The following is a 26,099-nucleotide window of genomic DNA, read 5'->3' as shown; positions in this document are numbered from 1 at the left end:
GGTTGAGTAAAATTACAACCTATGAATTTTCATTTTGGGTGAACTATCATTTAAAGACTTATGCTTAGATTTCAGTGCACTAGCATGACAAATAAAAGCTCACAACTGCACTCAAGTGACACTGACACTTCTGTTTATTTGGTATAATAATGTTTTATTCACATTAACAATAGTACATATGGTTTGTTATCTCAATGTGTGCTGTGGTGTATTGCAGTGGATGTGGTACAAATATTTCATAATTTCTCTCAGGTTTACTTTTTTTACATCAGCAATTCATTCAGGCAATACATTATTCAGCAATAATTAAGGATAAACAGAGCAGCCAAAAAGGGAAGAAAAAGAGCGACATAGAATGAAAAAGAAAATGACAACTGAGCACTATGTTTCAGTGGCTGAAATTTACATTAAACAGACATATGAACATCAAACACATGAGCTTTTAATGTGTTCACTTACAGGCTAGTTTATAACTCACATTCCAATCACTAGAATACTCCTCTCTGCCTGTTGCACCCTCACTTTACATCACTTTTCCTTTTCCTTGTTGATTGTTGCCTCGATAACCTCTGACCAGCAATATCAGGTAGTATTTACTCCTGGATGTTAAGGATCTGTGCAGACAGTCCATGGTGCCAGTTTTTCAGCTTGGCAAATCGTGGGCCTTTTACCTCTGATTCAAACCTCTCCCTGTACAAGACAGGAGTGGAAAGAAAGAAAGAAAAATTAAATGAAAATGCATTGTGATTGCAATTTATAAGCAGGCCTTTATGTGGTCCAGCCTTACAAATTTATAAGGATAGTTCACCCAAACTGGGCAATCACTCTCATGTTGTTTCAAAACCGTATGACTTTCTTTGTAATTTAAGTTATTTGCTGCTTTTTTCCATACAGTGAAAGCAAATGGCGACCTGGGCTGTACCTGGTCCCCATCCACTTTCGGAAAATAGCAGCCTGGACATTCTGCTAGATAACTCCCATTTTGATCCATGGAAGAAAATAATAAAGGTTTGAAACAACACGTAGATCATGACAGAATTTTCATTTTTGGGTGAAATATCCCTTTAAGTTCTGACTTGTCTTTACATCAACAGTATCAACGAAGACAACAAAGTGGATTACCTTGATTTTCTAAGAGCCTCCTCATCTGGATCTTGCACTGTGACATAAGGAAAGATACATGAGAGTTTCCAAAATGAAGTCCAAAGTGATTTTTATTACACAAGCTCTGTATTGGAGTAACATTATCTCATGTCAGAGTGTCTGAAGCACATCAGCCTCATCAATCTGAATCATTTGCCAGTTCACACGGTGCTGTTATAGAGAAAGGCTGGACTCACTATACTCAGTTCCTGTGATATGAGCAAGGATGCGGAAGGACTTGGACTGCAGGTTGGCGGCACGCCGGGCCCACTCAGACATCTCAGACTCCTTATCATCAGGTTTGATCACAGCCTGGTAAACTGGAGAAGCACTGTCCACAAGAGGGTCTTTGATAGGAAGTGAACTAATTCCCGAGAGAGAGAGAGAGAGAGAGAGAGAGAGAGAGAGAGAGAGAGAGAGAGAGAAAAAACCAAGATCAGACAATCTTCTGTGCTCTTCGAATTTGGGGACATTGGTAATGATTACGTAATCCAGTGTTTACAGCTTTCCTCCAAGAATGCTGCTTTAATTAGTACAGCCAAAGGACATTATTTGTTGAATTTATATTTGAATGAATGCATAAACTGTATTATTCATATTTCTACTAATGTAAAAGCTACATATGGATTTATCCACTCTAAGAATTGTGCATTGTTTTAATAATAATTCCATTTGAGTGTAAGATCGATAGAGGCAGAAGTAACTTTTCAAGGTTCAAGAACGAGTTAGGATTTGATATGCATAAAACTAAACACAGAGTGCCCATGTTAGGAGAATGTAAAATATTAGATGTTATGTAATTGATGGCAGATATACTCAGAACATTGCTTTTAGCTTACCATGTTTGAATTCTGCTTTTTAAATACAATGCCAGATGGTCTATTTTTCCAATTTAGAACACTATTTATGCACATATTCCCAATAGTATAACATGGCAATTGAACTAAGGGAGAAATTGACCAAAAAAGTCAACTTCAGTGTTTATGCAATCAGCCTTTACAGCATTGTTGAGATGAGTAAATGTGACTGTGATGGGTCTGAATAGACTGTGGCTACTTACGCCAAGGGAGATCCAGCGGAGTCATCACCACTGTCAATCACACGATGAACCAGAATGGGAGGAGGCAAGACAGAGTCATGTCACATGAAGGGAGAGGACAAGCAGCAAGGGGTGGGGCAAGGATGAGTGATACGGAATGGTTGGTTGGTGGGGTGATTGGATAGTTGTGGATGGAGTGACACAATTGCACGCAGAAGAGGGAGGAAAAGCACAGATGAATTTGAAACACATAACCTTGTGGAAGTCTAAAATTGGCCCAGGCTTGGCTGGATGACTGCTTAATTAGCTCTTGCTGCTATTAACATGGCAAATTGGAGGGAGTTTTACAAATTCAAATCAAAATATTAAAGACCCCATAAAATCAAAATAAGTGCTTTGTGGCTTTTAGTCCATGTGTGTTAGCCATTTATTCGCTTATGTACTTCTGAACATGGACAAAGATACACATTTCAAATGTACAGGCACTCTCTTCTGGAAAAACAAATAAAATATACTGATGACTTATCTTGCACTACTACAACTTTTGTCCAATCAAATGCTTTTTAGAATGAGAATGTCCATTCATCAATGCCACCTTCAACCAACTAGCAAGTAGCAAATCATGATAATGGCTCTGACATAACTAAAGTCTTCTGGCTATTTAAAGAAAAGGGACATCCCCTCGATATGTCCCACCAAACTTCCTGTTTCAAGAGGGAAATATCAACACAGGAATGAAAACAGCACTCGTCAAGCGATTTCATAGGGTCTTTAAACTGTAAATATATAAAATTGAAAATTATGATCTCTACTGTTCAAAATAAACAAAAGGTGATTTTTTTTTGTTTTTGTTTTTGCTTTTTCTCTTGTAATATCCATAATTTTTTTTCTGAGAACATTTTGAAAGTCTAAGATATTTGATATGCTTACTTATTCTAATGGAGGTCATCATTTGTAGCTACAGTGCAATGATCTACTACTGGTTTGTTTTGGCTTGTGCTTTGAATTGCAACAAATCACAGTTGAGGTGCATCTCTTACCTCAGCTCGTTTCCTCTGGCTTGGGCCTGACCTGCAATGGCATCCATAATGGCATCCTGAGAGTACATACTAATAGGAGTGTTGTACTGGGCATGGATAATAGTAGCCTTTCCACCAGGACCCTTCACCTCAATGGGCTTGTGAGTGGACAAAGCTGAGTCTTTCAGTGCGATGGGGTTGAAGCTGGGAACGTACTCTTGGCTGTCAGAGTTCAGGTGAGGTGACAAGATGTGGGAGGATGAAAACCGTGCAATAGTGTACAGGAGGGTGGGTGAAATATGAGTGAAAACAGAAAACAGAGATTCAATTTAATAGCTTGATCAACTTGATCGACTTACCTCATGCTTCTGTAAAACAGCACTCAGTTTGGCAGTTTCTACAGAGTATCATGTACAGCAAGTTTATTTCAGTTACTGTTACTTAGTTTAATTGGAAAGATTCTCGAAGTAAAATGGTTTACACCATCCAATGTTTTACAATGCAATACATGATAAGTTTATGCATTATGAATGCCACAACTTTGGCTCTACACATACAAAATAATCCATATCTGCAAACACATCTGTATGCACTCTTTTTAAAGCTCTCAGCCCTTCCTGTGAACAATGCACATGGCATGCAATAGTTCTCTTCATAATAATCAAAAACCATGCAAAGATGCAGTGACCAGAAATAAAACCATAATAAAAGTCAAACAAATGTTTTATCCCATTTGAATACTTCACTGAAAAGCATTCAACATTTCAAAATGTCAGAAATGTCAAATTACTCAAAATATCTTTTGAACATTCAAGAGTACAAAATGTAAGCATGCAAACCACAACCATAGTACTGCATGTGGCCATGCTTCAGAGCACACACATTCACACTCAACTCTAGATATTTTATATTTAAAAACTAGTTTTAAAAAGTTACTGACGTGGCAGCTGTGTTGGCAATGACCTGGGACAACAAAGAAATATAGACAAGAAAAAAAAAGAGACAAAAGGGCCAATGTTAGCCTTGATTTGGGAGTGTATTCAAACTAACGAATGCTAATGGATGCTAACACATACATTAACATTAGCAGGGAAAACTGACTGGAATGACTTTAGTTTTACCACATGCAACCTGCTTCGCTTTGCGGTGCAGGTGCCTGATTTTCTGGTGTTAGCTGGTCTCCCATCCAGGTTTTAGATGGATTTTGGGTACTAATTAGCTAAAGACCAGCATGGCCAGGCTGGAATACCAGCTAAAAGCAGCTAAAACCAGCATACCAGCTTAGACTCTCTCTCTCTCACTCACTCTCTCTCTCTTTTCTTTTTTTTCTATCTTCGTGTCATAACACAGAAGATGGATATTACTGGTCACCAGGGTTGGGAGGGTTACTTTTGAAATGTATTCCACTACAGATTACAGAATACATGCTGTAAAATGTCATTTGTAATGTATTTCATTAGATTACTCAAGGTCAGTAACGTATTCTAAATACTTTGGATTACTTATTCAGCACTGGTAGATTTTTTCACTTGTTTTGACTATTAAAAACTCTGCCAGTACAGCAAAACAAAATACACATGTTAAAAGTACATTCTCTAAAAAACCTAAATATCTTATGCAGTGTTGTTTCTAAAACAAGATAAATCAAATTGATCTTGTTTAAAGGATAATTAGATATTTTTACAGGAAAACAATACAAAAATTATTATCAAGAATACGATTTTTGCCCTAATATCAAAGGTCTTACTAGAAAAGAAGAAATTATGATCCAACATGAATTTTCTTGATAAAAAAAATCTGATCGTGCCTGGAAACATGTGCATGTAAAATGGCTAGAAATAGCATTTTAACTTAGCATAAAGCTGACAATTTACACAAGGTTTATTTCTATTTCTTCTGTTCCAAACTTACTTCAAACGTACTTCTCTGTCTGCTCGTATGAATGTAACACATCATAAGAAAGTGTTTCACCGTTGTTCAAATGCACTTTAGATCGCATAAATTATATGTATAAATGTTTTCCATCTGAAAGGACTAAATATTAAATGAAACAAATGACAATAAAAAACAAAGTAATCTCTTCAGTAATCAAAATACTTTTTGAATGTAACTGTATTCTAATTACCAATGATTAAATTGTAACTGTAGTAGAATACAGTTACTTATATTTTGTATTTTAAATATGTAATCCTGTTACATGTATTCCATTACTCCCCAACCCAGCTGGTCACATTTCAAATAAGTGGAAGACTGGTTTGTTCCCAGAACAGACTGATTGACTGGAACAGGAGTTTGGCTGTAGCGGGACACCCACTAACTAGGGAGAACATTAAGGACTACGAACAGAAACAGCTAAACAGCCCTTCACCTCCCATTCAGCAAAATAACCAAACACTACTTAAATATAAGTTTATTTTTAATAAATTTGCAAAGATTTCAAACAAACTTCTTTCACGTTATCATTATGGGGTATTGTTTGTAGAATTTTGAGGAAAATAATGAATTTAATCCATTTTGGAATAAGGCTGTAACATAACAAAATGTGGAAAAAGTGAAGCGCTGTGAATACTTTCCTGATGCACTGTATGTGTACCACTAGATGCATTATACAACAAGGATCAAACACCCAGGTCCAGAAATAATATACTTTGCCTTTCTTGCAATGTTTTGTTGTGTATAACATTTTGGAGTGCTTGTAGGTCAACAAAATAAAAAGTCAATGGATGCACATGCTCTGCTCAGCTGTGCATGTGATGTTGCCAAGTGGGAATCCTGTTCCTGTGAGCTGCAAATAGAGAATGGAATATTTGACGGCATCGTTGTGGTAGAACTTTATTTGGGATGTACTGTTACAGGAGTGACATTCAGGGCTGTTAAAAGAGCCAGAGAGCACAGATTTGCACCCATCTTTAATTAAAGCAGAAGTGCAATGCTTGCTGAATGTGGGAATTTGTTGTCATGCTTTTGGACAGAAAGAGAAGATACATTATTAAGATAGCAATAAGCCCATACTATGTAAGAAGACTTCTTTTTAAGTGAAAGCACTATTTATAATAATTAATTGCCTTTATCAATTAGCCAATTTAAGCATAGTTTAAGAATATGGCAATCTTCATGTAATGACAAGAGACAGCCCTGACAAGACCGAAATAATCATACTATGTTGCTATTTGGAAGCAGCTTATATTTATAAACAGATATGACCAGGCCCTGCTCGTGTTGTAGGCAGGGGGGGTCAGGTAAGTCCAATAGAGCACTGGTGCCCCTGGTGCCAAGCACATTACCAGCTGATCCATTGTGAGAGTGGTAATGACGGAATGTTCTGAGTATTCTTGCATGTGAGAGCGGTAATGACGGAATGTTCTGAGTACTCGTTGCCATGTTAAAGTGGATACTGTAGTGACACAGTTGAGGCTTGCCAATGCCTCCCTAACCCCTTTTAAGTGAGGAGTTAGCACTAGCAACTAGCTTGTTAAATCAGACTTGGTGGAATTTCTCATAAAGATACAGATAGATTAATATCATGTTACCTACCCCAGGAATGGCAGGCCATTTAGACTGCCTTGTTGCATGACCATTTCCCTTAAAGTTTCTGTTGAATACAGGGCAATGGGAGAATTATACTGCCCCCTCTGATTTGGGGTGGTTTTTGCCGCTTGCCCAAATGTGACATACATAGGAACAGGGCTTTTTGCAGAAGAATTAATTAAAGAAGCATTTTCTGTTTTCTCCACAGGTTTTGGAGGATCCACCTCAGGATTTTGAGATTCTGTCTCTGTGATTGGAAAGAGAGATTTTTTGGAGGGTTTTTTGGCCAAGAGGATGCCATATATTTTGACTGGTTTTTCATCTTCTTCTCCTTCCTCAGTGTCCATGGTTTCCTTAGTATAAAATAAATCATTAGATCATATTAACAAATAAACTATAAGCCAAACAGGCAAGGCATTGAAGAAAGAGATAAAGTGAATACAATTTTAGCCGAAGTCAGGAAAGAGTGAGAAATGAAGAATGAAGTAGCACAAGAATGTCAAACAGAATTCATCAGGCTACAACAATGCATGTGAGAATTGGACCAGTGGGAAACCCACGAGGAGTTATGAAGTCCTTATTGTTGCTTGGCCAACAAATGCCTGTAGAGGGAGTTAAGTGTCAGCTTTCGAGAGAACATTTGTTTTCACAATCTCTCCGCAGTATTTCCTTTCACTGTACTACAGGCTTGGGAACTCAATGGCTGTAAAGGATTATAAAGAAATGGTTTGCCTGTAGCCAAAAACTGATGTTGAGTTTCTTTCTCCTCTCTACAAAAGGTGAATAATTGAACCTCTGTCTACAAAGTCTTAATTTCTGGATTAATTTTGCACCACAGTAAAAAATATGAAGAGAGGAAGACAAAAAACTAGTTTAACATTTATACCTGGCACATGCAACATTTCAGAGTGAGGGAATGTGACGTTACCTTCTGGTGAGGGATAACTGGCATAGGAGAGTCCATTCTTGGAGTGGCTGTAGGTACAGGAGCTGGACGTCTCGACCTGGGACCAGTAAGTTATTCAAAGCAGAGGTCAATAATGTAAAACATAGGCTTTTTGTGTGTCATGGGTCAATTCTTTCTGGGTTATTAAGAAGATTATGAGGAACACTACATTCAAGATCACAAATATAAATAAATAAATATATATATATATACACACACACACACACTGGCAGCCAAAAGTTTGGAATAATGTACAGATTTTGCTCTTATGGAAAAAAAAATGGTACTTTTATTCACCAAAGTGGCATTCAACTGATCACGATGTACAGTCAGCAGGGTTGGGGAGTAACAGAATACATGTAATGGGAAAACTTATTTAAAATACAAAATATAAGTAACTATATTCCACTACAGTTACAGTTTAAATCATTGGTAATTAGAATACAGTTACATTCAAAAAGTATTTTGATTACTGAAGAGATGACTTTGCATTTTATTGTCATTTGTTTCATTTAATATTTAGTCCTTTCAGATGGAAAACATTTATACATATAAATGATGCGATCCAAAGTGCATTTGAACAGCGGTGAAACACTTTCTAATGATGTGTTTCATTCATATGAGCAGACAGAGAAGTTTGAAGTAAGTTTGGAGCAGAAGAATTAGAAATAAACCTTGTGTAAATTGTCAGCTTTACGCTAAGCTAAAATGCTATTTCTAGTCATTTTACATGTACATGTTACCAGGCACGATCTTATTTTTTCATCAAGAAAATTCACGTTGGATCATGATTTCTTTTTTTTTTTAATAAGAACTTTGATATTAGGGCAAAATAATAATTTTTGTATTGTTTTCCTGTAAAAATATCTAAAAATCCTTAAAACAAGATCAGTTTGATTTATCTTGTTTTAGAAACAACGCTGCATAAGATATTAAGTTTTTTAGAGAATGTATTTTTAACATGTGTATTTTGTCTTAATGTACTGGCAGAGTTTTTATAGTCAAAACAAGTGAAAAAAAATCTACCAGTGCTGAAGAAATAATCCAAAGTATTTAGAATATGTTACTGACCTTGAGTAATCTAACGAAATATGTTACAAATTACATTTTACAGCATGTATTCTGTAATCTGTTGTGGAATACATTTTAAAAGTAACCCTCCCAACCCTGTGTGTGTATATATATATAATACTATGCAAAAGTTTTAGGCACAAAATGTTGCATAGTGAGGATGTCTTCAAAAATAATGACATAAATAGTTTTCATTTACAGTGCATCCGGAAAGTATTCACAGCGCCTCACTTTTTCCACATTTTGTTACGTTACAGCCTTATTCCAAAATTGATTAAATTCATTATTTTCCTCAATTCTACAAACAATACCCCATAATGACAACGTGAAAGAAGTTTATTTTAAATCTTTGCAAATTTATAAAAAAAAAACAAAAACTAAAAAAAAAAAAAAACACAACACACACGCACATAAGTATTCACAGCCTTTGCTCGATACTTTGTTGAAGCACCTTTGGCACCAGTTACAGCCTCAAGTCTTTTTGAGTATGATGCTACAAGCTTGGCACACCTATTTTTGGGCAGTTTCTCCCATTCTTCTTTGCAGGACCTCTCAAGCTCCATCAGGTTGGATGGGGAGCGTCGGTGCACAGCCATTTTCAGATCTCTCCAGAGATGTTCAATTGGGTTCAAGTCTGGGCTCTGGCTGGGTCACTCAAGGACATTCACAGAGTTGTCCCGGAGCCACTCCTTTGTTATCTTGGCTGTGTGCTTAGGGTCGTTGTCCTGTTGGAAGATGAACCTTCGCCCCAGTCTGAGGTCCAGAGCGCTCTGGAGCAGGTTTTCATCAAGGATGTCTCTGTACATTGCTGCATTCATCTTTCCCTCGATCCTGACTAGTCTCCCAGTACCTGCCGCTGAAAAACATCCCCACAGCATGATGCTGCCACCACCATGCTTCACTGTAGGGATGGTATTGGCCAGGTGATGAGCGGTGCCTGGTTTCCTCCAGACATGACACTTGCCATTCAGGCCAAAGAGTTCAATCTTTGTTTCTTATGGTCTGAGAGTCCTTCAGGTGCCTTTTGGCAAACTCCAGGCGGGCTGTCTTGTGCCTTTTACTGAGGAGTGGCTTCCGTCCGGCCACTCTACCATACAGGCCTGATTGGTGGAGTGCTGCAGAGATGGTTGTTCTTCTGGAAGGTTCTCCTCTCTCCACAGAGAAATGCTGGAGCTCTGTCAGAGTGACCATCGGGTTCTTGGTCACCTCCCTGACTAAGGCCCTTCTCCCCCGATCGCTCAGTTTGGCCAGGCGGCCAGCTCTAGGAAGAGTCCTGGTGGTTCCAAACTTCTACCATTTATGGATGATGGAGGCCACTGTGCTCATTGGGACCTTCAGTGCTGCAGAAATTTTTCTGTACCCTTCCCCAGATCTGTGCCTCGATACAATCCTGTCTCGGAGGTCTACAGACAATTCCTTGGACTTCATGGCTTGGTTTGTGGTCTGACATGCACTGTTAACTGTGGGACCTTATATAGACAGGTGTGTGCCTTTCCAAATCATGTCCAATCAACTGAATTTACCACAGGTGGACTCCAATCAAGTTGTAGAAACATCTCAAGGATGATCAGTGGAAACAGGATGCACCTGAGCTCAATTTTAAGTGTCATGGCAAAGGCTGTGAATACTTATGTACATGTGATTTTTTTCGTTTTTTATTTTTAATAAATTTGCAAAGATTTCAAACAAACTTCTTTCACGTTGTCATTATGGGGTATTGTTTGTAGAATTTTGAGGAAAATAATGAATTTAATCCATTTTGGAATAAGGTTGTAACATAACAAAATGTGGAAAAAATGAAGCGCTGTGAATACTTTCCGGATGCACTGTATCGCTTAATGTCATACAAAGTCCAGTAAACATAAAAAAGCTAAATCAATATTCAGTGTGACCACCTTTGCCTTTAAAACAGCACCAATTCTCTTAGGTACACCTGGACACAGTTTTTCTTGGTTGGCAGATAGGATGTTCCAAGCTTCTTGGAGAATTTGCCACAGTTCTTCTATCTGTTTAGGCTGTCTCAATTGCTTCTGTCTCTTTATGTAATCTCAGACTGACACGATGTTCAGTGGGGGGCTCTGTGGGGGCCATGCCATCTGTTGCAGGGCTCCCTGTTCTTCTATTCTAATCTTTTCTATTTGCAAAAGTAATGTTTGGGAGTCTAACATTTATATTTCCTATTGACAAAAGTTGAAGATATAAACCATCTTAAGACAAATGCTATTGTGAAACATCTTATGTGCCTAAGACTTTTGCACAGTACTGTATATACTGTATATATATATTTTTTTTTTATATAATTTTTTTTTAATGATTACAAATCATATTCTGAGCATATAGTGGAACTGAGTAATTCTTTGGCATGTACCCCTTTGCTTTAATGACAGCATGCACTCAAGCTGGCATGGACTAAGTTTGTGCAAAAACCTGATGATCCATGTTATCCAAGCAGATTGAGAATGTTCTAAAGAGCATCTTGTGTGCTTCAGTGGAAGCAAGAAAATATGACCTTACATGGTCAATGTCATAAATTTGCTAACATATGACTTGTGACCTAGAAATAGTGCAGAATTAAACATTTGTATAGTATAATAAATATTCCATAGAATTTAAAATGTAAAGAGTGTACCCTTCATAAACAGTATCTCTCGGAGACTCTAATGTCACTAGAAAAACAGAAGGAGCCACAGAATTATCCTTTAATCAGAGACATGCAAACTGAAATCATGTCACATGCCAATATTGTAGAGTAGCCCACAAATCAGTTCAGTGAATACAATGTATGCTTAAACCAGTGACGGTGTACAACATATTCTATTATTTGTTCTTGAAAATAACTATTCTTGGACAAAGAAGAGGAATGCTCTTTGAATGACCTCAGAGTAAGAGCTCTTGTAAGATAAAAAAACAGCAGCGTTGCTGTATACACAAGTTGTGGCAGTAACAATGGGGGGCTTTTTACAAGTCAGTAGGCATAAGAATGTTCTTGAAATCCATCATCAAGCACTCAATTTGTGCAGGGGAAAAGACTGTGGCAGAAATACAGGTGCACCTTGCAATCCTACTGAGATGCTTTTGATTGGAGAAGGGCATGGAAAATGTCACAAAAAAAGCCCAAATTACATAAATCTGTCAGTGATAGGGCTCATTTGTTTGAAAGGTAAAACCATGAAACATTTCTCTTTATTATGTCAATTTATGTCAACTGTGACTGTTTATATCACTCATGGGTGAGCTGATTAATTGTAGAGGACTTTCATTGCTTGCTAAGTTTGTCTTCTACCAGAGTGAATGAGATGCATTGCTGATGGCCCCTAAGAATATCCATTCACCAACGAACATAATGGAAAATCATCAGATGGAAAGACTGAGAAAGTGTTTAGGTAAAAAATAAAGAAGTATCAAGAGGTAAAGGGTAGACCTGAGAACACATCAGTGTTGGTGTTTACCTCTGCATGGTGAGGGTGAGTTTGGTGGTGGCTGACTTTATCTTGTTTTGGGCTTCCAGATGGGTCATGCCCTCAGTGCTGACCCCATCAATTGCTGTAATGATGTCACCTTGACTGAGGTTTCCGCTTGCTGCCTTGCTGCCAGGTGTGATCTGTTGGCAGATACCAAACATTCTGTTAAATTGACACCAAAACCACAGAATGATCTGACAAAATTATCTTATTATTCGTAATGGCTGTAGTGAACGTTCTATTCAGCTCATTACAACTTAATTGTTGCAATTACTATCAAAATTGTTTTTACACTCAATTTGGTATACATGTTTTTATAGTACATTTGTCTTGTTTAATTTATGACTTGTCATTCTCACATGCAATGGCTGACTTCGATCACATGCGTTTGGAACTTTTGGAACTATTTCCATTTCAGGAGCAAAAATAGACAAAATAGCTGGCCATATTGTGTCTAAAATTTAAGTTACTTGAAATTAACTTCATGATTATAATACTGTATAAAAGCTATATCACACTTGCTATCATGTTAATACTTGACCTACTGCTAAATCACAGAGATGCCAGAGATAATGAGAATTCTCATCAAAACCACATTAAAGGAGTAGCTAACCCAAAAATTACAATTCTCTTATCATTTCCTCACCTTTATGCTGTCTCAAACTCATATGACTATGTTTTGTGGAACACAAACAAAGGTATTTTGATGGAGATATGAGGTGGTTTTGTCCATACAGTGCAAGTCAGTGGGGTCCAAACTTTCAAGCAAAAACAGACTGATCTCACAGTAAAATCAGAAACAGTAGGTTGACTTTTCTTTAGCTAAAATCAGCCTGTACTTACCGATATTCTAAACACTGCCCCCAGTGGCCAAAGTGGAATATGGTATTGGGTGTATGAGCACGTGTGAGCTTCATTTCTGGTTGTAACATCTACTGAGGGGTGCCAAAACAAGTTGTGAAGTGATTTGTTTTCAGCTGTACAGGCTGTTCTACAGTGAGGAGGAATGCATGTTTTATAAACTGTACCCCCAACCCAAATCCTAAACCTATAACCATCAGTGGAGTAAAAATGTAATGTTAGAGAGAAAAACGGAACCTCCAAATCATGCTCGTCTGAATATGCGAACATGATTACTTCCTGGTTTCAACATGCTGCTAACGTGACGCGCATCCGGATGTGCCACAGGGAAAGGTAAACACCCTTGAGCCGATGCAAACATGTCTGAGAGAAGATGGCGCTTGATGGTGAGCTGGCATAATGTGGCCAGTCCTAGGGTACCGGAAGTATCGACCTCCCGTGTTGCCAAAAAGGACATAATGGCAGCATAATGGTAATCATTGAATGGTTTTATATCTTCTAAAGTGAAACGATTGGTTTTGGGTGAGAAACAGACCAAAATGTAATTATTTTTTCACTAAATCTTGACAACTGCAGTCTCCTTGGTGCGATCATGATTTGAAACTTAATTACAATTCCTCGCTCTTGACGAAAAAGTGAAAAAGGATTGGGTTTCTCACCCAATACCACATGAGTTTATGGATTTACCTTCATGCTGCCTTTGTGTCCACTTTGGAGCTTGAAAGTGTTGGACCCCATTGACTTGCATCGTATGGATATTAACACCTCATATCTTCATTAAAAAAAAAATCTTTGTCCACAGAAAAAAGAATATCATGTGAGTTTGGAACAGCAGTTAATGATTAGAGAATAAAAATTTTTGGGTGAGCGATTCCATTAAGAGTGTTTGAAAAAGCTAAGAAACCAAGGAGATAGAAATCGAAATCCCATCTTCGCAACAAGCCTATACTTTCAGGCAGCTCATTAAAATGTTAAAAATAAAGATTGTTGTTGACGCCCCCTGCCTCCCTCCATTTGACTCCATATTCTGGGGTGCTGCCACTAACCCTTCTGTCCCACCTGCTGCCATTACTCAACATTCACAAATACACACTCCTGAGAGAACCTGCGCTCATATAATGTTCATCTACACTAGTAAATACTGTACCCACCAGCAAAACAAATAACTTATGGAGATCTATTAATAAGGGAGCACATATGTACCATAGAAATAACTGGAATCCATAATAAAACATTATTTCAGGTAGTTGGAAATTAGTTTCTGGGCAGCTGACATTAAATACTTTGGGAAGCTTATGTGTCCTGCTTTTTCCTGCAGTGTGACACGCTATACTCCATCTAAAACTATTTTTAACAGCATTTTGCTAATTTTTTTACAATCATAAATGCAGTGTCATTAACAATTGAGAGACTAGATAGAATTTTTGCACTTTTAAAAAGTGAAATAAAAAAGATTAATAAAATAGTGGAAAAACTCTTGAAAATTGGTAACAGCACCTAAAATATATATTTTCTCTAATACATTCATATCAGTTTTAACCAAACATATTGATGTTGATCAAAAAAAAAAAGTTTCTTGAACTTGTGTCTACTATCCACATACTTCACTGCACCACTAAAAATCTAAAGTAAATTCTTATCTCCAAATCAACAAGAACATGAGCAATATTACTATTACTTATTTACTAAAACATAGAATACCCAGAAAAAGATTCATATTCACTTGGCCTTCAAACACTGAGTCAGTCACTGCAGCAACTTCTCTGACATTACATGGAAAATTCCCATCATGGTTAGTTCCGTCATGAAACTAACCAATCTTAATGTATGAATTGCTGGTCAGAAACCACTCCTCAAACTAGCATATAAAAATAGCTCTGTATATCATCATCATTCTCCTTCATAGTCCCATTCACATTTCTTAAAGCCAGTGATTAGACTGCTCCTTGACTGACACTAAAACCGTGAGGCCACACACTGAATGACTGTGAGAGACTAATTTAATACAGGGATATGCACAGTGCAGTGATTTGACAGTGTGAATCCACATTTCTGAGAGCCAGTCAAGGATGTTTTGTAATCATCCTCCTAAATTATTTTAACCAACCTTGTCTCATAGAATCAATGCTACTATAACTACATTTTTGCAAACTGATTTTTACATGCCAAATTCTAAGTTTTGGCACATTTTCCTGGTGAAATTAACACTAGAGGCACTACAAAAACTCATGACTACAACGGCTGATTATGACTTTATAAATACTTATTTTTCGCACTATACTCACACACTGCTATGTTATGATATCGAAACAATTTCACTCTAAAGCATAATTTCAAAAACAAAAAATTTTAACATTTGTATTACAGACCCACCAACATTTAAACAGTAATTCCAATGTGATTAGCTTCCGCGGTAGCTCACCTCATAGGATGTTGGACTTTGGACACTGAAGTACACGATTCGGCACCAGTCAAGTACGCAAGCTGGCATGTGAGACGAGAGTGTCATAGAAGTGACATGAGATGGCACTGGTGCTTCAGAGAATGCACTTTTCTTTTCTCCTTTTGTTTTTGGACACTATCGGTTAGGTTTGGGTGTTGGTTAAGGGTAAGGATGTCCATTTTGTTCATGTCTCATTTTATTTTAGATCACTATTGGTTAAGTTTAGGTAAGAAAATTAGGGTATTTTTACTTAATAAAACCTCCATCTAATATTCACGTTAAAAACCTTCACTCGCTTTTGGCACCTCCCGCTGGACATTTCACTAGGAAACTGCAGCAAAACGTGTAATAAGGCACATAATTTAGTTTTGCAGAAATGTTTCCATGGTAATGTAATGTTCATGAAACCATGCTGATTTTAACACACTGAATTTGTGTTATGGTTTTGACATTATTCCAAGCACCATGCATAGCCCATGTTAGTGAATACATCAGTTTTCCCATTTGATGTGATGTAGCTCAGCAGGTAGTGCATGTCACTAGCAAGGTCAAAGTTAAATTCCCAAGGAATGTACATTCTGATCAAATGCAGGCTATTTCTTGAGTGCACTGTGTGTTTTTCAAGATAAAAATGCACAGAAGTAAATGATAATACATGGCAGTAAGGTATATAATTCACTAACAAAATGAATCACTGACTAAACTCACTCACAGCTCAATTTTGTATGCAACAATTTTTCTCTTGCTTTTAAGTAACAGTTAAAACGAGGTAGTGTATCCTGCATATGTGAAAAAGTATATCATGTCCCGGAGGAACTGGTTTGACAAAAATCTCCCACATCATAGAAACAGAGACCAAAGTGGCTTAGGATAAATCAGTCAACTGCAACACAATGATGCCAGATAACGTTGCCCTTTATTTTTGTCAGTCCACAGAATGAACAATCTACAAACCCTTGTTCCTCTTAAATGTTCTCTCTTTTTCGGGGTTGGAAAAATAACCATTGTTTTATTTTTAGACAGAACAAAGATATATCGTGTATCAGTACCTCATCTTCTGCAACCTAAAACAATGTTTTTATTTCATGAATGAGATACAATTAGACACAAAAGACAACCCATTTCTTAGAAATACAGCTGTTCATTTAATTTAAGCTGTTAAACTGCCAATCTCACTTAAACAGATTCTAAACCCAATGACCTGCTACAATAAATATGAACTTTTTTTTTTTTCTTTTTTGCCTTGTGGGCAACATTTGAAACAGCATGTTTGTTTATAAAAACCCAATCCAGATGGTAACTGTCATAACTTGAAGAATTGACGATCAAGCTCTATCCTCTCCAATTAGTATCTTATATAAAAATATGGTGTTCCACTATGCATTTCCCGTTATTGATGTACACACAGAGACCCTCTGACTTCATACAACTTAGGTGGTCCAGCATTAGTGGAAGGATGACAGCAGATCCTAAACTGTAAGTTGGTTTAGGTTATAGGGAGCCAGTGCTCTTGGCACTGTGGTTAGGGTTAGAGTTAAGGGAATAAGCCTCGGTAAATGCCAGCTTTAATTATCTTTTGCCACCTTTTGGACTGTTCTGACTAGAAGCAAAGGTTAGGGTGATGACTGGACTTGCTGTGGTAACTGTGGGTGTGTGCATGCTTCTAAAGGCTACTGGCTTTAGCTTGTGCTTTTCTGTTGCTTAGCACAAGCACACATACACCTATCAGCCACAACATTAAAACCACCTGTCTAATATTGTGTAGATCCCCCTTGTGCCGCCAAATCAGCGCCAACCCGTATCTCAGAATAGCATTCTAAGATGCTATTCTTCTCACCACAATTGTACAGAGCTGTTATCTGAGTTACCATAGGCTTTGTCAGTTCGAACCAGTATGGCCATTCTCTGTTGATCTCTCTCATCAACAAGGCGATTCCATCCACAAAACTGTCGCTCACTGGATATTTTTTGTTTTTGGCACCATTCGGAGTAAATTCTAGAGACTGTTGTGCATGAAAATCCCAGGAGATCAGCAGTTACAGAAATACTCAAACCAGCCTGTCTGGCACCAACAATCATGCCGCGGTCCAAATGAGATCACATTTTTCCCCATTCTGATGATTGATGTGAACATTAACTGAAGCTTCTGACCCGTATCTGCCTGATTTTATGCACTGCACTGCTGCCACACGATTGGCTGATTAGATAATTCCATGGATGATTTTTGGTACCAAACAGGCTGGTTTGAATATTTCTGTAACTGCTGATCTCCTGGGACTTTCACACACAACAGACTCTAAAATTTACTCTGAATGGTGCCAAAAACAAAAAACATCCAGTGAGTGACAGTTCTGTGGACTGAAATGCCTTGTTGATGAGAGAGGTCAACAGAGAATGGCCAGACTGGTTTGAACTGACAAAGTCTACGGTAACTCAGATAACCGCTCTGTACAATCAGAAGCGGATTTAGGCATGGGCAACATGTGCAGTTGCCCAGGGCAGCATCTTGCTGGGGGGCGGCACGAGACAACTTTGAGGGCGTGTTGAAGCGGGTTTCGCCCAAGGCACCATACAACTGTCAACAACTTTTATACAATTCCCCACCATCAACAACTTTGGGGGCATATTGAAGCGGGTTTCGCACAGGGTGCCATACAAGCTAGAACCGCCACAGTATACAATTGTGGTGAGAAGAATAGCATCTCAGAATGTTATTCTGAGATGCGGGTTGACGCTGTTTTGGTGGCATGCGGGGGATCTACACAATATTAGGCAGGTGGTTTTAATGTTGTGGCTGGTCGGTGTATATACTGTACATGCATAATAGGGCCTGACCCTTCCCACTTTTATGCCTTTATGTCAAAAGGGCCACAGCTTCATGAAGCCTGACCCCCTACAACACTAAAAAGCCAGGACCAAAGACCTTGAAGAGACTACAAAGCAGTCACCTTCAAAGGAATTGCATGGACTTAGTTGTATCATTGGTTTTATAAGCAAGAACTCTGGCAAAAACACAGGCCATGAGGAGACACAATATGAACATGAAAAAAAAGGCAATATAATAAAATAGGATGATAAGAAAAAGACAGATGTACTGTAGGTACATCACTAACCAGTTAGCGTTTTTAAGTATTCATCTGTGGTGAAATTACTCAATCCAATACTTCACAATGAATCCAGACTCTCTTTGTTATGGCCCTCTGTGAAGCTCTGCTCAGAATGTAATATTGGCTCTTTGCAGAGCTGGACTCCAATATCATTCACAACACTATATAATGACGGAAATTATCTCTGAGAGGACATTTATTGCCAGTGCTTTCCGCTCTCTGTGGTGCTGCTTCACAAAGCTGGTTAGGTGCTTGCAGAGCCACTGACAGTATCTCTCCATTTTAAATGCATCATTATCAAACTGACTTTGTGTATGCTCTTATCAGAATTTATTAAAGTTATCGCTTGATGTGATTGAAAGTCCTCATTTCTACTCTGTTCTCTTTGCATTTTTCTGATGTAACACTTTGGATGAAACAAAGACAAAAACAAGCAGCTATTCAATGTATCTAATAAAAGAGTCTCGTATTGTCTTAAAATATTCTGAAAGTACGCCTATATTTTCTGCTGTGGAACTGTTTTAATAGAAAAGGAACCAACAGCTTCAGCTTTTTGTCTTATTTTTATTTATTTTTTTCAGACTCCAAGCACTTTTTAAATTCAAGATGACCTTATGCTTTGTGAACATATATTGTTCCCTACAAACCACTGTCTCTGTACTGTTTATATTTATGGCCCTCAAAAGTATTTCTGCTGGATTGACCTTCAGTGTTAATCTAAAATCAAAGACCATAAGTCAGGCTTTGCAGGGGCCAAAAGTGATTGTTTAGCCCTGGGATTGTCAATGCTTTCATTAGTGACCACAAGGCTTTTTGAAGAGGTTTGCAGAAGAGTCAAATCAGTGAACAATTCAGGAGACTGCACTGTAAAAAGTGGTAACCTGCAACTGTTACCTTTTGTAATTAACATTTTTATTGATTCATGTGCATATGACAATGAAAAAAAACTCAACACATATATAATGAATCAACATTTTACATTTAAACCCTACTAATACAATCCCAACCTGACCCCTAACGAACACCCCTGTGGTCCCACATAAAACACACACAATCCAAAAAAATAAAATAAATATATATATATATATATATATATATATATATATATATATATATATATATATATATACATATGCACATACACATATATACATATATATATATATATATATATATATATATATACACACACACATATATATATATATATATATATATATATATATATATATATATATATATACACACACATATATATATATACATACACATACATACATACACAAATAAATAAAATAATAAACATACATGATTAAACTACACTCTCCACATCCCCTCCCCGAGATTCCCCCCAAAAAACTAAATATTTGACCCATTTTTTAGCAAATAAGTCCCTCAACGCCAGCCTTCTACTTACCGCCTCTTCAAATGCAGCTACCCTCACCATTTCCACACACCACTCCGAAAAAGAGGGTGCTCCACTTGACTTCCAGCCCCTTAAAATTATTTGCCTGCCGATCATGAGACTGGTCAGAACCCAATTTTTTATATGATTGTCCCCAAAATGCATGACCGCTCCATCACCCAAAATACAGAGTCTGGGACAAAGCAAAACCTGAGTGTTCAAAACGTCTCACAAATACCTCTGAACCCTCAACCAAAACTCCTGGATCTTAACACACCCCCAAAAGACATGGGTAGTGTCTCCAACTTCTGACTGGCATCGCCAGCAAGTGGGTGTGTCTTTAAGACCAAGCCTATATAATCTAGAGAGTGTCCAATAAAATCTATGTAAAATCTTAAATTGCATAAGGCGAACCCTTGCACCTCTAGATACAGACTTGACATTTTTAAGAATCTTAGTCCACACTCCATCCTCCAATACCAAATTCAAATCTTTTTCCCATACTGTCTTGAGAGAAGTCAAGGCTTCATCCCCCAGACTCTGAATTAGTAGGGAGTAATACACTGATGCTTCATGGCCTTTTCCAAAAGCAGCAATCACCTCTCCCAAAGCACCTGCCGCTTTAGGGGGGTGCGTGCCACTCCCAAAAATAGTGCAGAGTAGGTGGCGAAGCTGTAAATACTTATAAAACTGAGATCTGGGAATGCCAAAATGTTGAACCAAATTTTCGAAAGATCTCAATACTCCACCCTCATATAGGTCACCAAGTGCATTAACCTCCCTCACAATCCACTCTGACCAACAGAAAGGTGACTTGCAACTGTTACCTTAAAGGAATATTCCGTGTTCAATACAAGTTGAGCTAAGTCGACAGCATTTGTGGCATAATGTTGATTACCACAAATAAAATATTTCAACTCATACCTCACTTACAGTGGAAGTGAATGGGGCACATTTTTGGAGGTTTTAAAGGTAGAAATGTGAAGCTTATAATTAATACAAAATTCACTTTCATTTGAAATGCCTCACTGTAACCTAGACCTTTTTTTTTTTTTTTTGTAAAGGGACTAAAAGTCTGAAAGTCTAAATTCCGTTTTTTGTGGTAATCAATTATGCCACAAATTCTGTGTTGAGCTGAAACCTGTATTGAACCCAGAATATTCCTTTAAGGATCTGTTTCTTCTTGAACCCTTGAAAATGATTTTTGTTGGTAACCTAATGTAGTCAGGTTGATTTAGTTATTTTAGTTATTTATTTATTATTTTATTTTCTTGCTTAAATAAAAGCTGTACATTTTGGTGTTAACTCATGAGGCACGTTTCTAGGTTACCTGATAAAACAGTTTTCATGTAACTGAGTTATTCTTATTACTTTTTATTACATTTTAGACCAAGTTTATAGCAGCCTAAATGTTTCATTAGGACTATGGCACTTCTGGAATGTGTACCTTTTTAAAAATGCATTTTTAGAATTTACAAAATATAATTTACTTTATTTATGCATATTTATCCAAATTTTGTTTACAAACTATAGCTTAGAATGCACACACACAAACATAAACACATGTTAACAAATAGGCCCGTATTAGCTACATCATATTGTTATGTCACTCACTTTTATTAACTTTGTCATTTTGCCTTGTTTGTAACATTGAGTACAAGTCATTTTCATTAAAGTTGGATCATAGTTTGCAGGAAAAACAAAACACAGCCATTGAAGAATATTTGTGAGGTGATATTTCAAAAGGTTGCCTCTCTGGTCTAAATCCATTTGTCAACAGCTACAGTAAATGACTCTCCCGTCTAGCATGAGCTAACATGAGCAATTATTCATCTCCTCTATTGATACTAATATCACACATCCTGGATAATTTTTCTCACAAAACGATTTTCACCAGAGACAAAATATCAGATTGCCATAATTTACTGAATCAAAGTTTTACATTAGATAACCCACTAATTTTCTTTTTTCTTCAAAATAAATGTCACAAGGCATATACTGTACCTTTATCACATCGCCATTTCACTTTACACACTGTCTAAAAACACACAAGGGAATGCAGGGAGAAGATCAGCAAATATTACAAAAACAAATTAAACACTGCTAGCAATAACTGGGCTTCTTTGTGGAAGTCAGCAGCTCTATCAGCCTTAAGACCAGGATCAAAGGAATAGTTCACCCTAAAAATGAAAATGTCATCATTTACTCACCCACCTGTTATTCCAAACCTGTATGAAAAAAGGAGATAAAAGGAGATGTTAGGCAGAATGTTAATTACCATTCACTTTCATTATATGAAAAAAAAAAAAAAAAAAAGATGCAATGAAAGTAAATGGTGATTGAGATTAACATTCTCACTAACATCTCTGTTTTTTGTTCCACAAAGTCAGCAATACAGGTTTGGAAGAACATGGAGGGTAAGAAAATGATGAAAGAATTTTCAGTTCTATCCTTTTAAAATTTTATGTAGATTGTCTTTGCAGTGCTTTAGCAATGGCAGGCAAATCTCTTATTCCATAAATAGAAAATAAAAGAACCTGTCACCACTCTTTGAGTAGTTATATGTACATCAATCAACTTTGACTGAGGTTTGATCCTTGTCTAAGGATGCAGGCACTGCAGACACCTTCCACATATCAATTTACTGATATCTTTGTATTCAGTGACAGCTGTGAAGGGAAAACTAGCTAAAATATAAAGATGGTTTCCAGGATTGACTCTGATTACAATGTCAAAGTGTGTGCCACTGACAATCCTGATTAGGAAAATAATGGAAATCCAAATATGCAAGATATATTTCCCGGAATGACAGCTATTTCAGCGATGTTCTACACCGTAATTGCTTGCCGACAAGCAGCCAATATGAGGACCCAGACCTTCCACGATCCTGACACTTCTGTTTACTAAAGTAAAAGCCAATCAAATGTCAAGAAAGGTCTCAGTTGTGGAACAAACGAACTGGGCTAAACTCCCATACAAGGCCAGCAACTTCTTATAAAGGCAGATAGAAAATCACCCTCTGTTAGAACAATATAAACTCTTTGAGCTGTTAGACATCTATGTTCCTACATCTTTGAGCTGTATGTCCACTTCAATGAATCCATAACATAGCACAATGAGGATTCATGGAGCAAAGTGCTTTGTATTAACAATTTGATTACATGAGGGTTAAGCTGCGCTATTCTGTCAACGCACAGCTTATTGATTTATTTGGGAGGGTAAGACAATCGCTTTGTTCCTCTTTGATGCTGAGGCATTCTGGGATAGCACCGTTTACTACAGTGAGTGTCCACAATGGTATTCAAAACACCCATTGTGTCCTTTTCACAGTAATAAGAAAGCTATGTCAATCTTGTCATTTTGTCTGAGGTAAGCAAATTTAACTCTAGAAAGTACCAGCATGTTGTTTAAGATGATGGATGGGATGCCTTTTCCATCAAGACAGGAATTCTTGGAAACGGCATCTGTTTTTAAAATGCTTTTAAAAAGCATTGTGTCTTTCCATGAAACATGACATAAAATTACAACCTCTGCCTAGAATAAACAACAAACAATAATCATATTTACTTTTAAACACTTTCTTGTGAGATGTTTGATGTTTTTAGGGCAAGCCTCCCTTTATTAGTCTTTATATTTAAAGAAGTGTCATTTAATTTTTCTCTTTGGGTATATAAGTTGCATATATCCAGGCTTCTCACCAGGCCCGGTTCCAGATGAAAATCACTGAGGGTGCTTCTGAAAATAGTGGGGGTGCTCTGTATAAAGTGGAGATGTATCGTAATTACAATTTTTTTTCAATAGATTAAATAATGTTTAAATGCTACTAAAACAACTTAAATAACAGTTTTTCATTGATTGCTAAGTTTTTTTTCACATGATCTGTCGCTGAAAATGACAGCAAAATGCTGCACCTGCAGATTAGGACGCACTGATTTTCACAATCATACACATTTATGTTTTGATGCAGCAATTATGTGCTCACAAACTGCAGCGATTTTTGTGTGTTTGCTTGGATTCAAGGAAATCTGCTTGCCAATTTACAGTATTAGTTTTACATATTCAATTGAACATGTGTGAAGGTGTTTTGGTTCAGGGGCCACATCATCCGTTAATAGAACATGGAAGAGAGAAGATAAAAAGTTCTGCATAGCTGTACCTTTTAAGCCCAGAAGTAGTAGTGCACTCAATGAATGATGCACAATTTTCTGAAGTGTATACAGGCTGATGGGACCACTCTGTGATTGCTTGAAGTTTTGCTGCTACATTTCTATCATATGTTAGTAAAACTGAATTAAGACTGAGTATAATTATTAATTGTTTATTTATTTAAGGCTTATTTGAATGTTTGCCGCATAAAGTTGTTTTATTCTGAAAACATTATCAACCTGTTTGCACGCTCATGATTCATGATGTGGGTCTCGTCAATGGTTTGTTCGGCATCCTATTCAACACACAACTGAATAAAACAGGCTGCATGACACTGATAAATGATTACTGCCAGAGTAACATTCACATACAGGTGTGAGGGACTTCAGCATTTTACAAATAACATATTCCTCTCTCACTTGGTTTTGCTCGCATGTCCCCGCCGTGTGCGAATGATGTGAAGATCTATTGGGATTTTACTAAAGTTCATCACTGAAAATGTTTTCTCGCAGACTTGGCACTAAACAGCACACGCAGCCTCATGAATGGACATGGAGTTTCAAAGTGGAGAAAGCACGTACACTCGCTTACATGGTTGCCAGATTGCATAAATTAAGTATGACATAAGGCGAAATATTTCCTATTTGTGCAAGTGAAAATCTCTGATTGGGGTGTTGCATCTTTTATCTGGCAACCCTGGGAATATTAAAAGCTTGTGGATGCGTGTTAGGTCCCAAAGCCTGATAAAATGAAAGATCTAATAAAAAACATTCATGATAAATCGACCTGCGGGCAGCAGTTTGCCCTGGTCTGTAAGTGAGGGTGTTCCAGCACCCCCATAGACCCAGGCCTGCTTCTCACATTTCACTTTCAACTTCACAAGCACATATTTATTTTCTTAAGGCTTGCATCATTAATGCTATTCATAGACTTTTCCACTGTAAATACAACACAACACCTCTCACCTCTCTCAGGCCAAAGAGCCAAAAAAAAAAAAAAAAAAAGAGTTAGAGAAATTCTGCTTTGCCTTGGACAATAACCAATTCAACAACAGCTGCAAAGTGTTGTTACATAACAACAACATATGCATGAATGTGACATGACTGTTATTCAATGCCTCGATTTTAGGGAAGGTAAAACATTAGACCTCTATAAAAAGGTCAAACTAATCTCTAATATGGGTTATTTTAAATCAAAGCAGATTTATGATGATGATATATACATTTTCTTCCAGTATGCATACATTCAATGAAAATATATGCTGTTGATTGACTGGTGCTGAGGTATCGTATGATTCTTACGCATAAAGTAAAAGGCAGAGCGGTTGTCTCACCCGGGAGATGGTCAGGGCCATGTTGAAGTCTTTGCCTCCCTGCAACCTGAAGCCCCATGGTGCAGGTCCACTCAGGGTTACTGTGTAATTGCTCATTTTGTAGAGTTTAACAGAATCGATTAACTCCTTTCTTTCCTTTCAGTTCTTCTCCCTGTAGTCGGGATAACCAAACACCCAGGGTACGGGCAGGCACCGAGGAGTCTCTGAAACAGAACAACAACAGGCAAGAACCATGATACACTGAAAAATGCTGTATTACTTAATGCCTTTATTCACAAACAACCAAACACAGAGGACACAAGCGACAACTTAACTGCCATATCAACAAAATGCAAAAACATACTACAGACTAGATCAGACTTTAACGGAATAAATATTTAAATCCCAGCCCTGTTTACATTAACAAAATAAGTTTTAAAAGTCTTTAAAAAGCAAAGGAGAAGAGTTCTTGCCTGCTCGGAAAGCCTGGACAGACAGCCTAAGAATAGATCCCCTCTGCAGAAAGTGATAACACTCAAGTCCGGGGGGCCCTTATATGGTTGGTAAGGGGACACCCCTAGATGCCAAGCCCCCATGATTCACATGGCGAATATAGCA

At 37.4% G+C, this 26,099-nt stretch overlaps 1 protein-coding gene across 2 annotated transcripts; it reads right to left on the bottom strand.

The window, feature by feature from the left end:
- Positions 1-128: 128 nt before the first annotated feature.
- On the bottom strand, positions 129-26,099 carry LOC127427271 (LIM domain-binding protein 3-like). 2 transcript variants are annotated; one of them, XM_051674769.1, is made up of 10 exons: positions 25,955-26,099; positions 25,503-25,705; positions 12,196-12,347; positions 7,658-7,733; positions 4,142-4,164; positions 3,223-3,423; positions 2,204-2,233; positions 1,341-1,507; positions 1,123-1,159; positions 129-690 (listed from the first exon to the last, which is right to left on the bottom strand). In XM_051674769.1, the coding sequence occupies exons 2-10, from the start codon at positions 25,596-25,598 to the stop codon at positions 594-596; spliced, it is 879 nt and encodes a 292-aa protein (XP_051530729.1). In that variant the 5' UTR covers positions 25,599-25,705; positions 25,955-26,099; the 3' UTR covers positions 129-593. The 2 variants fall into 2 exon arrangements, with proteins under 2 accessions (XP_051530729.1, XP_051530728.1); XM_051674768.1 differs by lacking the exons at positions 2,204-2,233; positions 3,223-3,423; positions 4,142-4,164 and adding an exon at positions 6,736-7,082.

Source organism: Myxocyprinus asiaticus, chromosome 36, assembly GCF_019703515.2.
Source record: "Myxocyprinus asiaticus isolate MX2 ecotype Aquarium Trade chromosome 36, UBuf_Myxa_2, whole genome shotgun sequence".
In the NCBI taxonomy this organism is placed as follows: Eukaryota; Metazoa; Chordata; class Actinopteri; order Cypriniformes; family Catostomidae; genus Myxocyprinus; species Myxocyprinus asiaticus.
The sequence above is the reverse complement of the archived record's forward strand: the minus strand, read 5'-3'. Positions and strand labels throughout refer to the sequence as shown.